This window comes from Hemibagrus wyckioides, linkage group LG04, assembly GCF_019097595.1.
Source record: "Hemibagrus wyckioides isolate EC202008001 linkage group LG04, SWU_Hwy_1.0, whole genome shotgun sequence".
Classification (NCBI taxonomy): Eukaryota; Metazoa; Chordata; class Actinopteri; order Siluriformes; family Bagridae; genus Hemibagrus; species Hemibagrus wyckioides.
The window spans coordinates 596475-614655 of record NC_080713.1 but is presented as its reverse complement, the minus strand read 5'-3'; the positions used below and the strand labels follow the sequence as shown (position 1 = coordinate 614655).

General features: G+C 40.0%; 1 protein-coding gene across 8 annotated transcripts; it reads right to left on the bottom strand.

Moving 5' to 3' along the window:
* Positions 1-3017: 3017 nt before the first annotated feature.
* On the bottom strand, positions 3018-17401 carry LOC131351739 (proton-coupled zinc antiporter SLC30A1). 8 transcript variants are annotated; one of them, XM_058387252.1, is made up of 5 exons: positions 17354-17401; positions 9022-9063; positions 5191-5731; positions 4943-5116; positions 3018-3914 (listed from the first exon to the last, which is right to left on the bottom strand). In XM_058387252.1, exons 3-5 carry the CDS (start codon positions 5723-5725, stop codon positions 3274-3276), a joined length of 1350 nt encoding a protein of 449 aa, XP_058243235.1. In that variant the 5' UTR covers positions 5726-5731; positions 9022-9063; positions 17354-17401; the 3' UTR covers positions 3018-3273. The 8 variants fall into 8 exon arrangements, with proteins under 8 accessions (XP_058243235.1, XP_058243233.1, XP_058243239.1 ...); XM_058387250.1 differs by having other exon boundaries at positions 9022-9119; positions 17354-17383; XM_058387256.1 differs by lacking the exon at positions 17354-17401 and adding an exon at positions 15128-16708 and having other exon boundaries at positions 5239-5731; positions 9022-9119.
* Between the last annotated feature and the right edge of the window lie 780 nt (positions 17402-18181).

The following is an 18181-nucleotide window of genomic DNA, read 5'->3' as shown; positions in this document are numbered from 1 at the left end:
CTTACACACACACCCACACACCCACCCTCACAATATCCTGTCACGCCACACTACTACTACTACACTGGCATACTACACACACACACACACACATCCGTCGTCACACATTACTCACTACTACACACACACACACACACACACAATACTTCACACACACACATTTACACACATCCACACGCTACACACACACCAATACCACACTCACACACACACACACACACACACACACCTACTACACACACACATTTTTCACAACACTTCACACTACTTACTACACTACTGCTTGGGCTCATATTACTACTTACACTACTACATTTACTGACATACATATTACTGCTCACTACTTACTTTTTCACTTACACACACACATTGGCTTTACATACACTACCACAACTATTACTAATTATTGTTTCACATATTTATTAGCCACTAATTATTTATTTCACTACACACACACTACTCTACATTACGCGCTACTTTAATTATTTATTTACATTATTATTCACATAATTATTATTTTCTTATTATTATTATTTATTATTATTCAATTATTATTTATTATTTTACTTATGGTCACTTACATGCACTCCATTACTCACATATTATTATTATTTATTATTTTTACACATTATATATTTATTATTTCATCACCCATTATTATTATACACATTTACCTATTATATTATACTTTGACGCCATCCGTCACACATATAATCCACACATCTGTTATTAATACTACTACACACACACATTACTTATTTTATTATTTATATTATTTAATTATATTATTACATTATTGGTCTTACATTATTACATATTATTATTTATTATTATATATATTTATGCATATATTATTATTTATTATATTAATATTATTTTATTTATTACTTTATTATTATATTATTATTTATATTTTACTTTAATATACATATATATATTATTATTTATTATTTTATTTTATTATATATTATTTATTATTTTATTATTATTTTTATTTATATATACATTATATATACTACTATTACACACACTATACATATATTATTCACAACACATTATTAATACTTATTTCACACACACATATCTGTCACAATATATCATTTCATTTATGGCTTATATTTATTTACTTATTACTACATATTACTTATTTACTTACATTTACTACTACACACCCTGCTCACACGTCACACACACACATCTCACTACTGGCCACACACACTACTTCACACACACACACTCTGGCTCACACATTACTCTGCTACACACACACTGGCCTGGCACAATACTTACCACACACACACACACTACTACTACTACCACACACACACATCAAGCACTGGCTGGGCCACACACACACTACTACCACACACACAATACTCACACACACACTTTACACATTACTTCATTACTACTTTACTACACACATACACTACACACACACACACTCTTACTACTTTTACTTTACACACACACACATTTGACATTTACGATGCACACACACATACTTTGCATTTTTACTTACTACACACACACATCACATTTTTACTTTTACTACACACACACACACACACTATTTACATTACACATTACATATCCCAAAAGACACATTGCTACTATTCCGGCACATATACTTTACATATTACTATTACTTAGCATTGTTTATATTATTTATTTTTTATACTATTACACAGCCTATTATTATTACTTTAGCCACATTTATAATATATATTCAAGAGGCATTATTTATTTACATATTCACTTATTATTACATTATTATTTACACACATTATTGCCAATTATTATTAATTATTATATTTATTATTATTTTATTTTACTGATACATTATTATATTTATTATTTATCACACGATGCACATTACTTATATATTACTTACATACCTTATTATATTTTATTACACTTATTATTATTATTATACTTACATCTTACACTTATACATATATTAGACATATTACCTTACATTATTATTATTTATTTATTTATGGCTACTCTGGGCACTATACTTATATTATTATTATTATTATTTATTTGTATATATATATATATTTATTATATATATATATTTATTATTTACATATATATTTACTATTTATATTTACATACATATACTTTACTTTATCACATATACTATTATCACTCACACACACCTACACCCACACACCCTATATACACACACAGCCACACACACACACACCACACCTTGCTCATTATATCTCAAACCCCTGCCCACACACACATACACACACACACACACACTTACACCCACACACATACACACACATTACACCCACACACACACACACACACTTACTGGCTACACACACACACACACACACACATTGGCTTTCTACTTTTTTTTGGCTTACACACACATTACTTGCTACTTACTACTTGGCCACACACACACTGGCTACACACACACTGGCTGCTACTTACTTGGCACACACACACACACATGGCCACACTGGTTTACTGGCTTACTTACACACATTGGCCAGCTACTACACACATATTTACATACAACCACACCACACACTGCAGCCACACACTTGGCTGGCACACACACACCCACACACACACACTTACACACACACACACACCTTGACACACACACACACACACACACACACACACACACACACACACACTTGACACACACACACACACACACACACACACTTACACACACTCACACCCAGCCAGCACACACACACACACACACACACTTACCCACACACACACACTTTACACACACACACATACTTACACACACACACCTATTTAGCACACACACACACATCACTGCACACACACACACACACATACACTTACTACACACACACATACACACTTACCCCACACACTCCACACTACTTATACCACACATTACACTACACATACACACTTTGACACACACGCACACCTTTACATACTTACATACACATACACACTATTTACTACATATACATATATACTTTACATACATCACACTTGAGGGAGAGAGAGAGAGGGAGAGAGAGAGAGAGATGGAGAGAGATAGAGATGGAGAGAGAGAGAGAGAGAGATGGAGAGAGAGAGAGAGATGGAGAGAGACAGATGGCAAGAGGGAGAGAGAGAGAGAGAGAGAGAGATGTTGATATTTGGAGGAGAATATCTGTGTAAGATTTTAATAGAGAATATTTTTGACCCATCTTGAGGAACAGCAGTAAAAATGGAGAGCGATGTCTGATGGAGTCTGAATATTTCTGACCGATGTTATAAGCTCGTGTTCTGAATGATGACGTCCTGCTTCATGTGGGTCACGTGGACAGACGTGGGACTGAAAGGTTTCTCTGGAGGTAAACAGCACATCTTCTTCACACACGCTTTCCCACAGCGCAGCGTGCAGTCTGGCTGTAACGCAACGTCCTTGGGGTCAGAGGTCAGAAACTCAGGCTGTATGGTCCAGCGCTTAACCCCGAACCGCCCGAGAACCTCCGTGACGCTCCTCAGGAGTCGAGAACACTCAAGCGCGCTCAGACCCGACGGCCAGCGGATGTGCACCGAGGCCACCACGCACGTCTCGGTCAGCTGCCACACGTGGAGTTCGTGCACGGCTAAGACACCGGGGACACGCCCGATCTCCTCCACCAGTTGCTCCGTGCACAGGCCCGGTGGAGACGCCTGCAGCAGGAGGAGGACGCGACGCCGGAGCTCAGGAATCACCACCGCTAACAGAACCAGTGTGGTGAGCATGGAGAACCCCGGGTCCAGGTACATGGTCACGTCCCGGCTCCACTGGAACCTCACGCCAAGAAGGTGAAGGAATCCGTTCAACAGAACCAGAGCAGAACCCAGGAGGCTGTGGAACACTGTGATGATGTTCCTCATGCACTCGCTCACGTCACAATGCTGACCTGTAGCCAGAAACACCACACAACAACGAGCGTTAGCGTCTATACGCTCGGCTCCAGCAATATTCCCGTTATTATAGTTTACTAGCAGAGAAGTTAAATTTTAATCATGTGAGGGAATTTACATCCAGAGGAAGTGGACAGTGCAAGACTGAAGAGAACCTGACAGACAAACAAACATCAGTTCAGGTCTAATGTTTAATATTTGATGATGAATCACTGACTGAAGTCTGGAACTCAGACACACTCAGACAGTCAGACACTGGGCTTCTAACCCTGGTGATGTTCTGCAGGTCTTCATTTCCTGCTTCTTCTCATGCTGTTTTTCTTCAGTTTGTCCTTCAGCCACTGAAAAGCAGCTGGATTCAGGTCATGTGACCGACTCGGCCACTGCTGGACGCTGCACTTCTTCATCTTAATAAAATTCTGGGTTGCTGTAGAAGATCTCTGTCTATCTGCACTGTGAGGTGTGAAGCTCCATCCACTGAGTGTTGAATCGTGTGTGTGTGTGTGTGTAAAAGAGAGAGAGAGAGAGAGAGAGTGTACATTGCTGTGTACACACTGGTCTTCTCAGCACATAACCATGAACATCACCATAAACACAAGACAACAACCTTCACTGAAGCTACACACACACACACACACACACACACACACACACACACACACACAGTGCTGTAGATCCTCACAGCTCATGTTCATTATTTCTTTCAGCTCCAATCTGCTGTGATGGACAGATAATAAACAATAACTGTAAAAGTCCAGGTTTTTTTTTAGACCTGACTGCATGTGTATATTTTGCTCATGTTTACAAACACTTCTGAAGAAATCCTGAATGTTGGACAGGAATATTTTGGGACAGGAATATTTTGGGACAGGAATATTTTGGTTGTAAGAGAAGTCGACAGTTTGCTCTGATTTATTACGGTTTATCACATTTACAATCTGCAGAAGTGTTTGGTTTCTGAAACTGAAGTAACTGCACCTCAGTTGTGGAGTTTCTGTGGTGAGGTGTGAGGAACGTTTCTCACCAGCGTGACAGGAGCTTCTGCTGCTCTGAGACTCTTCTCTGAACGTTTCTGTGTGAGAGGAATCATGGGAAATGGAGTTGTACTGAGGAGGATTGGTGTGATCCTGAGAGTCTGGACGGAGAACGCCGGACACTCCGCGGTTACAGAACATCAGCACTCCAGGCTGAGGAGAACCTTGAGGAGGAGATGTTTAAGACATCTTTATGAGCTGATGACTACAGACTAAAATAATCATCAAAGCATCATACCTTCTGGAGTTAAAGGAGCTTCTGTCTTGCCTTTTCTGACGTCTTTACCTCCTGCATCTGTTGGTCTCGCTCTTCTCCACACCAGCAGCAGCAGATTAAACAGCAGACTAACTGCACCCACAGCCATGGCCAGGAGAGGGCGCTGTATGTGTTGAGGCTGCAGCGTGTGGCTGAGGATATGGAAGCTGAAAGACACACAGAGTGAGGAGAGTATCAGAGCTGAGATCAGACCTCCCACCGGCTGCAGGCGGAACCTAGCATACTGAGATGCGCCAGAGGGCGGAAACGTGCAGCTCTCCTCAGCGCCGAGGTCGGGACACAACACCTCCCCCGGTCCTGTGGTTCTGGGGTTCTCCTCGGCACCTGGCTTGGAGCTGATCATGCCGATGAGGACGTAGAGGGTGTGGAAGCTGTCCACTGTGTTAATGAGTGAGTTACACAGACGTCCAGTGATAACCTCACACAGCAGCAGTGCCCAGGTCAGGACCAGCATGCACCTGTGCAGAGGCTCCGCCCACATGGCTGATCTGTCCATCAAACACTACACCATGTGTTCACACACACACACAGGAGAATACACACATTCAGACTTATAAAATATATAAAGTTTATCTTTAAAATCATTAGCCAAGTAGAAAAGCTTCATTTCACTCCTCATCCTCACACCTGCACTATACACACCTGCACTATACACACCTGCACTATACACACATATACTATACACACCTGCACTATACACACCTGCACTATACACACCTATACTATACACACCTATACTATGCACACCTGCACTATACACACCTGCACTATACACACCTGCACTATACACACATATACTATACACACCTGCACTATACACACCTGCACTATACACACCTGCACTATACACACCTGCACTATACACACCTGCACTATACACACCTGCACTATACACACCTATACTATACACACCTATACTATACACACCTGCACTATACACACCTGCACTATACACACCTATACTATACACACCTGCACTATACACACCTATACTATACACACCTGCACTATACACACCTATACTATACACACCTGCACTATACACACCTGCACTATACACACCTGCACTATACACACCTGCACTATACACACCTGCACTATACACACCTATACTATACACACCTATACTATACACACCTGCACTATACACACCTGCACTATACACACCTATACTATACACACCTATACTATACACACCTGCACTATACACACCTGCACTATACACACCTATACTATACACACCTACACTATACACACCTGCACTATACACACCTGCACTATACACACCTGCACTATACACACCTACACTATACACACCTACACTATACACACCTGCACTATACACACCTGCACTATACACACCTATACTATACACACCTGCACTATACACACCTATACTATACACACCTGCACTATACACACCTATACTATACACACCTGCACTATACACACCTGCACTATACACACCTGCACTATACACACCTATACTATACACACCTGCACTATACACACCTATACTATACACACCTGCACTATACACACCTGCACTATACACACCTGCACTATACACACCTATACTATACACACCTGCACTATACACACCTGCACTATACACACCTGCACTATACACACCTGCACTATACACACCTGCACTATACACACCTGCACTATACACACCTGCACTATACACACCTATACTATACACACCTGCACTATACACACCTATACTATACACACCTGCACTATACACACCTATACTATACACACCTGCACTATACACACCTATACTATACACACCTGCACTATACACACCTATACTATACACACCTATACTATACACACCTGCACTATACACACCTGCACTATACACACCTGCACTATACACACCTATACTATACACACCTGCACTATACACACCTGCACTATACACACCTGCACTATACACACCTATACTATACACACCTGCACTATACACACCTATACTATACACACCTGCACTATACACACCTATACTATACACACCTGCACTATACACACCTATACTATACACACCTATACTATGCACACCTGCACTATACACACCTGCACTATACACACCTATACTATACACACCTGCACTATACACACCTGCACTATACACACCTGCACTATACACACCTATACTATACACACCTGCACTATACACACCTATACTATACACACCTATACTATACACACCTGCACTATACACACCTATACTATACACACCTGCACTATACACACCTGCACTATACACACCTATACTATACACACCTGCACTATACACACCTGCACTATACACACCTATACTATACACACCTATACTATACACACCTGCACTATACACACATATACTATACGCACCTGCACTATACACACCTGCACTATACACACCTGCACTATACACACCTGCACTATACACACATATACTATACACACCTGCACTATACACACATATACTATACACACCTGCACTATACACACCTGCACTATACACACCTGCACTATACACACATATACTATACACACCTATACTATACACACCTGCACTATACACACCTGCACTATACACACCTGCACTATACACACATATACTATACACACCTGCACTATACACACATATACTATACACACCTGCACTATACACACATATACTATACACACCTGCACTATACAAACCTGCACTATACACACCTATACTATACACACCTATACTATACACACCTGCACTATACACACCTGCACTATACACACCTGCACTATACACACCTATACTATACACACCTGCACTATACACATCTGCACTATACACACCTATACTATACACACCTGCACTATACACACCTATACTATACACACCTGCACTATACACACCTGCACTATACACACCTGCACTATACACACCTATACTATACACACCTGCACTATACACACCTGCACTATACACACCTATACTATACACACCTGCACTATACACACCTGCACTATACACACCTATACTATACACACCTATACTATACACACCTGCACTATACACACATATACTATACGCACCTGCACTATACACACCTGCACTATACACACCTGCACTATACACACCTGCACTATACACACATATACTATACACACCTGCACTATACACACCTGCACTATACACACCTGCACTATACACACATATACTATACACACCTGCACTATACACACTTATACTATACACACCTGCACTATACACACCTGCACTATACACACCTGCACTATACACACCTGCACTATACACACCTGCACTATACACACATATACTATACACACCTGCACTATACACACTTATACTATACACACCTGCACTATACACACCTGCACTATACACACATATACTATACACACCTGCACTATACACACCTGCACTATACACACCTATACTATACACACCTGCACTATACACACATATACTATACACACCTGCACTAAACACACCTGCACTATACACACCTATACTATACACACCTATACTATACACACCTGCACTATACACACCTGCACTATACACACCTATACTATACACACCTATACTATACACACCTATACTATACACACCTGCACTATACACACCTATACTATACACACCTATACTATACACACCTATACTATACACACCTATACTATACACACCTGCACTATACACACCTGCACTATACACACCTATACTATACACACCTGCACTATACACACCTGCACTATACACACCTGCACTATACACATCTATACTATACACACCTGCACTTAAAGCAGCAGGACTTGTGCCACTGGAGCCTCCTGCTGGTGACACAGAAACATACAGGAACCGAATCCTGCCATCATTTCTACAGCTAAACCTGAGAAAAACCTGATATTATTCATTATAATAAATTATTCAGAAAATTTTACAGGTAACTTGGTTTATATATTTGTTAGTGCTGATAAACACATTTGTCAGTGATCACTCTTCAGTTTACTTAAAACAATCAAATCAATCCATCAGTAAATCCCGATTTTAGACATTTAATCATTTAATTAATCAATACAGAAATTAACTTTATAAATTTATTCACGTTTTGTTTGTGGACTAATCACACACAAAAAACTTGAATTAATCTGGCATGAGACTGATTTACACAAAACCTGCTTTACAGAATGATTAATTAATTAAACCACACAAGCAAATGATTCAAAACAACACGCACACAAACACGCCATTAAATCACAACACACAAACAACACGCCATTAAATCACAACACACACACAAACAACACGCCATTAAATCACAACACACACACAAACAACACGCCATTAAATCACAACACACACACAAACAACACGCCATTACATCACAACACACAAACAACACGCCATTAAATCACAACACACAAACAACACGCCATTAAATCACAACACACAAACAACACGCCATTAAATCACAACACACAAACAACACGCCATTAAATCACAACACAAACACGCCATTAAATCACAACACACAAACAACATGCCATTAAATCACAACACACAAACAACACGCCATTAAATCACAACACACACACAAACAACACGCCATTAAATCACAACACACACACAAACAACACGCCATTAAATCACAACACACAAACAACACGCCATTAAATCACAACACACAAACAACACGCCATTAAATCACAACACACAAACAACACGCCATTAAATCACAACACAAACACGCCATTAAATCACAACACACAAACAACACGCCATTAAATCACAACACACAAACACCATGCCATTAAATCACAACACACAAACAACACGCCATTAAATCACAACACACAAACAACACGCCATTAAATCACAACACAAACACGCCATTAAATCACAACACACAAACACGCCATTAAATCACAACACACAAACACCATGCCATTAAATCACAACACACAAACAACATGCCATTAAATCACAACACACAAACACCATGCCATTAAATCACAACACACAAACAACATGCCATTAAATCACAACACACAAACAACATGCCATTAAATCACAACACACAAACACGCCATTAAATCACAACACACAAACACGCCATTAAATCACAACACACAAACACGCCATTAAATCACAACACACAAACACGCCATTAAATCACAACACACAAACACGCCATTAAATCACCACACAAACAACACGCCATTAAATCACAACACACAAACACGCCATTAAATCACAACACACAAACAACACGCCATTAAATCACAACACAAACACGCCATTAAATCACAACACACAAACAACACGCCATTAAATCACAACACACAAACAACACGCCATTAAATCACAACACACAAACAACACGCCATTAAATCACAACACACAAACACGCCATTAAATCACAACACACAAACACGCCATTAAATCACAACACACAAACACGCCATTAAATCACAACACACACACAAACACGCCATTAAATCACAACACACAAACACGCCATTAAATCACCACACAAACACGCCATTAAATCACAACACACAAACAACACGCCATTAAATCACAACACACAAACAACACGCCATTAAATCACAACACACAAACAACACGCCATTAAATCACAACACACAAACAACACGCCATTAAATCACAACACACACACAAACAACACGCCATTAAATCACAACACAAACACGCCATTAAATCACAACACACAAACAACATGCCATTAAATCACAACACACAAACAACACGCCATTAAATCACAACACACACACAAACAACACGCCATTAAATCACAACACACACACAAACAACACGCCATTAAATCACAACACACAAACAACACGCCATTAAATCACAACACACAAACAACACGCCATTAAATCACAACACACAAACAACACGCCATTAAATCACAACACAAACACGCCATTAAATCACAACACACAAACACGCCATTAAATCACAACACACAAACACGCCATTAAATCACAACACACAAACACGCCATTAAATCACAACACACAAACAACATGCCATTAAATCACAACACACAAACAACATGCCATTAAATCACAACACACAAACAACATGCCATTAAATCACAACACACAAACACGCCATTAAATCACAACACACAAACACGCCATTAAATCACAACACACAAACACGCCATTAAATCACAACACACAAACACGCCATTAAATCACAACACACAAACACGCCATTAAATCACCACACAAACAACACGCCATTAAATCACCACACAAACACGCCATTAAATCACAACACACAAACACGCCATTAAATCACCACACAAACACGCCATTAAATAACAACACACAAATAACACGCCATTAAATCACAACACACAAACAACACGCCATTAAATCACCACACAAACAACACGCCATTAAATCACCACACAAACACGCCATTAAATCACAACACACAAACAACACGCCATTAAATCACAACACACAAACACGCCATTAAATCACCACACAAACACGCCATTAAATCACAACACACAAACAACACGCCATTAAATCACAACACACAAACACGCCATTAAATCACAACACACAAACACGCCATTAAATCACAACACACAAACAACACGCCATTAAATCACAACACACAAACAACACGCCATTAAATCACAACACACAAACAACACGCCATTAAATCACAACACACAAACAACACGCCATTAAATCACAACACACAAACAACACGCCATTAAATCACAACACACAAACACGCCATTAAATCACAACACACAAACACGCCATTAAATCACAACACACAAACAACACGCCATTAAATCACAACACACACACAAACACGCCATTAAATCACAACACAAACACCACGCCATTAAATCACAACACACAAACAACACGCCATTAAATCACAACACACAAACAACACGCCATTAAATCACAACACACAAACACGCCATTAAATCACAACACACAAACACGCCATTAAATCACAACACACAAACAACACGCCATTAAATCACAACACACACACAAACACGCCATTAAATCACAACACACAAACAACACGCCATTAAATCACAACACACAAACAACACGCCATTAAATCACAACACACAAACAACACGCCATTAAATCACAACACACAAACACGCCATTAAATCACAACACACAAACACGCCATTAAATCACAACACACAAACACCACGCCATTAAATCACAACACAAACACCACGCCATTAAATCACAACACAAAAACAACACGCCATTAAATCACAACACGCACACAAACACGCCATTAAATCACAACACGCACACAAACACGCCATTAAATCACAACACACAAACACGCCATTAAATCACAACACACAAACACGCCATTAAATCACAACACACAAACACGCCATTAAATCACCACACAAACACGCCATTAAATCACAACACACAAACACGCCATTAAATCACAACACAAACACGCCATTAAATCACAACACACAAACACGCCATTAAATCACAACACACAAACACGCCATTAAATCACCACACAAACACGCCATTAAATCACAACACACAAACAACATGCCATTAAATCACCACACAAACAACACGCCATTAAATCACCACACAAACACGCCATTAAATCACCACACACAAACAACACGCCATTAAATCACAACACACAAACACGCCATTAAATCACAACACACAAACAACACGCCATTAAATCACCACACAAACACGCCATTAAATCACAACACACAAACACGCCATTAAATCACAACACACAAACAACACGCCATTAAATCACAACACAAACAACATGCCATTAAATCACAACACACAAACAACACGCCATTAAATCACAACACAAACACGCCATTAAATCACAACACACAAACAACACGCCATTAAATCACAACACAAACACGCCATTAAATCACAACACACAAACAACACGCCATTAAATCACCACACAAACACGCCATTAAATCACAACACACAAACAACACGCCATTAAATCACAACACACAAACAACACGCCATTAAATCACAACACACAAACAACACGCCATTAAATCACCACACAAACACGCCATTAAATCACAACACACAAACACGCCATTAAATCACAACACACAAACATGCCATTAAATCACAACACACACACAAACACGCCATTAAATCACAACACACAAACACGCCATTAAATCACCACACAAACACGCCATTAAATCACAACACACAAACATGCCATTAAATCACAACACACACACAAACACGCTATTAAATCACAACACACAAACATGCCATTAAATCACAACACACACACAAACACGCCATTAAATCACCACACAAACACGCCATTAAATCACAACACACAAACACGCCATTAAATCACCACACAAACACGCCATTAAATCACAACACACAAACACGCCATTAAATCACAACACACAAACACGCCATTAAATCACCACACAAACATGCCATTAAATCACAACACACAAACAACACGCCATTAAATCACAACACACAAACACGCCATTAAATCACAACACAAACAACACGCCATTAAATCACAACACACAAACAACACGCCATTAAATCACAACACACAAACAACACGCCATTAAATCACCACACAAACACGCCATTAAATCACAACACACAAACACGCCATTAAATCACAACACACAAACAACACGCCATTAAATCACAACACACAAACAACACGCCATTAAATCACAACACACAAACAACACGCCATTAAATCACCACACAAACACGCCATTAAATCACAACACACAAACACGCCATTAAATCACAACACACAAACACGCCATTAAATCACAACACACACACAAACACGCCATTAAATCACAACACACAAACAACACGCCATTAAATCACAACACACAAACAACACGCCATTAAATCACAACACACAAACAACACGCCATTAAATCACAACACACAAACAACACGCCATTAAATCACCACACAAACACGCCATTAAATCACAACACACAAACACGCCATTAAATCACAACACACAAACAACACGCCATTAAATCACAACACACAAACACGCCATTAAATCACAACACACAAACACGCCATTAAATCACCACACAAACACGCCATTAAATCACAACACACAAACAACACGCCATTAAATCACAACACACAAACAACACGCCATTAAATCACAACACACAAACAACACGCCATTAAATCACAACACACAAACAACACGCCATTAAATCACAACACACAAACAACACGCCATTAAATCACAACACACAAACAACACGCCATTAAATCACCACACAAACACGCCATTAAATCACCACACAAACACGCCATTAAATCACAACACACAAACAACACGCCATTAAATCACAACACACAAACACGCCATTAAATCACAACACAAACAACACGCCATTAAATCACAACACAAACAACACGCCATTAAATCACAACACACAAACAACACGCCATTAAATCACAACACACAAACAACACGCCATTAAATCACAACACACAAACAACACGCCATTAAATCACAACACACAAACAACACGCCATTAAATCACAACACACAAACAACACGCCATTAAATCACAACACACAAACAACACGCCATTAAATCACAACACACAAACAACACGCCATTAAATCACAACACAAACAACACGCCATTAAATCACAACACACAAACACGCCATTAAATCACAACACACAAACAACACGCCATTAAATCACAACACACAAACAACACGCCATTAAATCACAACACACAAACAACACGCCATTAAATCACAACACACACACACTTAGACAAACACTAAAGTTCTACAATACAAACCTTTAAATGTTTCTGTTCTCTTCAACAAGCTGTAGTTTTCTCTGAATGACAAATCAAATCTCTCTCTCTCTCTCACTGTGTGAGTGTGTGTGTGCGCGCGCGCGCGAGTGTGTGAGTGTGTGCGTGTGAGTGTGAGAGAGTGTGTGAAATACATTCCCATATAGATCAGACTGTCCACTCCTCTGCCCCTAATCACTATCATGTGAGGAAATTCTCTCTCTCCCTCGTCACACCTCCAGAGACATACAGCAAGAGATCAGGAGTAAAATGTAATAAACTGATCTCAGAAAGATCTGACCTGCACTTTTACACACAGAGACTAAAACTGGAATTAAAGTTTAAAGATTAATCTCATGTTTCTCTCCTAAACGCTTATTTACATTTTTACTCATGGTTGTCTTTAAAATTCTATATAAAAAATCATATTTCTAAAATCTATAAACATTCATTTGGCAAACATACATTTGTCATAGATTAACTCCGCCCTACAGAAACATAAACCCAATATTGTAACCCCGCCTACTGGCTCAACCAGCTCTAAATCCCAAGCATTAGAGTTTAACCCCACCCAAAAGGGATCGTAACCCCACCCCATGAAACCTTAAACTGACAAGTAAACCCCGCCCACCAGAACCTAATCCCGCCTTAACAAATCTTAACTTGGTTTAGGAAACAGAAACAATAGTGTTAATAAATAACAAAGAAAGTGTAGTGATGACATGAAAACAAGTGGACTAAAATAAACAGACAAACAAACAAGACAGACAGAGACAGAGACAAAAACAAACAAGACAAACAGACAGACAAACAAACAAAACAGACAGACAAACAAACAAACAAGACAAACAGACAGACAAACAAACAAGACAGAGAGACAGACAGACAGAAACAAGACAGAGAGACATACAGACAAACAAACAAGACAGAGAGACAGACAGACAGAAACAAGACAGAGAGACATACAGACAAACAAACAAGACAGAGACTGACAGACAAACAAACAAGACAAACAGACAGACAAACAAACAAGACAGAGACAGACAGACAAACAAGACAAACAAACAGACAAACAAGTCAGAGAGACAGACAAACAAACAAGACAAACAGACAGACAAACAAACAAGACAGAGACAGACAGACAGACAGACAGACAAACAAACAAACAAGACAGAGAGACAGACAGACAAACAAACAAACAAACAAACAAGACAGACAGAGAGACAGCTCAGGAAAAAAGTGTAATGTAAAAAAATATTCTAGTAAAAATGTTAAAGATGAAGATGAAAGAGAATTGTGGTTTTATTTCTCTGAACCTAAATCTCCCAAAAACCGTGAGAAAGTTTGAAGCTCAGGAAGCTGCAGTGTGAAGAGGAGCAGAAAAAAGGATCAGGATTAAAAACCCGGGGTTTCCACATCACTGTTAAAGCAGTGGATCGTGTTCAACACTAAACCACTAAACCAACACGAGAACATTCCACACACTCACACCCAGACAGACCTCAGACACCACACACTCACACCCAGACAGACCTCAGACACCACACACTCACACCCAGACAGACCTCAGACACCACACACCACAGAGTGATCAGACCTCAGACACCACACACTCACACCCAGACAGACCTCAGACACCACACACTCACACCCAGACAGACCTCAGACACCACACACTCACACCCAGACAGACCTCAGACACCACACACCACAGAGTGATCAGACCTCAGATACCACACACCACAGAGTGATCAGACCTCAGACACCACACCACAGAGTGATCAGACCTCAGATACCACACACCACAGAGTGATCAGACCTCAGACACCACACACCACAGAGTGATCAGACCTCAGACACCACACCACAGAGTGATCAGACCTCAGACACCACACACCACAGAGTGATCAGACCTCAGACACCACAGAGTGATCAGACCTCAGACACCACACACCACAGAGTGATCAGACCTCAGACACCACAGAGTGATCAGACCTCAGACACCACAGAGTGATCAGACCTCAGACACCACAGAGTGATCAGACCTCAGACACCACAGAGTGATCAGACCTCAGACACCACAGAGTGATCAGACCTCAGACACCACACCACAGTGCTCTCAGTACAGTTTATCAAACTATTATTTATTAATCTTTAATCATTAAAGATCATATCGATCACTCGCCTCACAATTCACATGATTAAGTGAAAATCTGAAATATTTCTCACCTGAAGAGATCAAACAGGAGAAAACAGACAGGTTCAGAATTGACTCTGAAAAACATCTGTCTGAGTGTTTATAAGGATGTGATAAAAGACCAGACAGAAGAACGGGTTAAAGTCTGTAACGTGCGTCATGATGTTTCTGCCTCACTGACCTCGTGTTAATATTTAAAAGGTTTTTTGTGGTTTATTTTGTGGAGGCAGCAGATAAAACATCACATCAGAAACTAAAGCACTGAGCTCTCGGTTACAGAGCTGAGGATCCTGCAGACTTCACTGTGGAGATGTAGAGAAGTGCAGTAACACGACTCTGAGGGGGTTCATGAAGAGTTCATCCAGTGTCTCGTGGCACGCGGCTGTAGCTGCTAGCGGCTCTGAGCAGCTGATGAAGGAACAGCGAGGAGCAGAGAGAGAACACACACACTATTGATCACATGAGTTAATTTCAGACAGTGTGTGTGTGTGTGTTCATCACAGTAACTGCACACACTCAGACTCAAGGTTGTCTCTGAAAAACTCGCTTTAGGAAAAACTAAGATAATAACCGTTCTGTTAGAAGGTCACGAGCATATCTCCTGTTCTGCTCCACATGGCCGAAGGTCAGGAGATAATCTGAATCCAAACACCTCCATAGTGCTGAACTTCCACTAGAGCACTCACTGTTATCCTGTACACACACACACACACACTTTACAATGAATTTCATTCATAAATTAAAATAAACACTGAAGAGCTTCTCAGATGTGAAATATTTCCCTGAGTGATTATAAACCCAGAATAAACAGAATCCTGGGGTGGTGTAGTAATCCTGGGGTGAACACTCTACATTCCTAA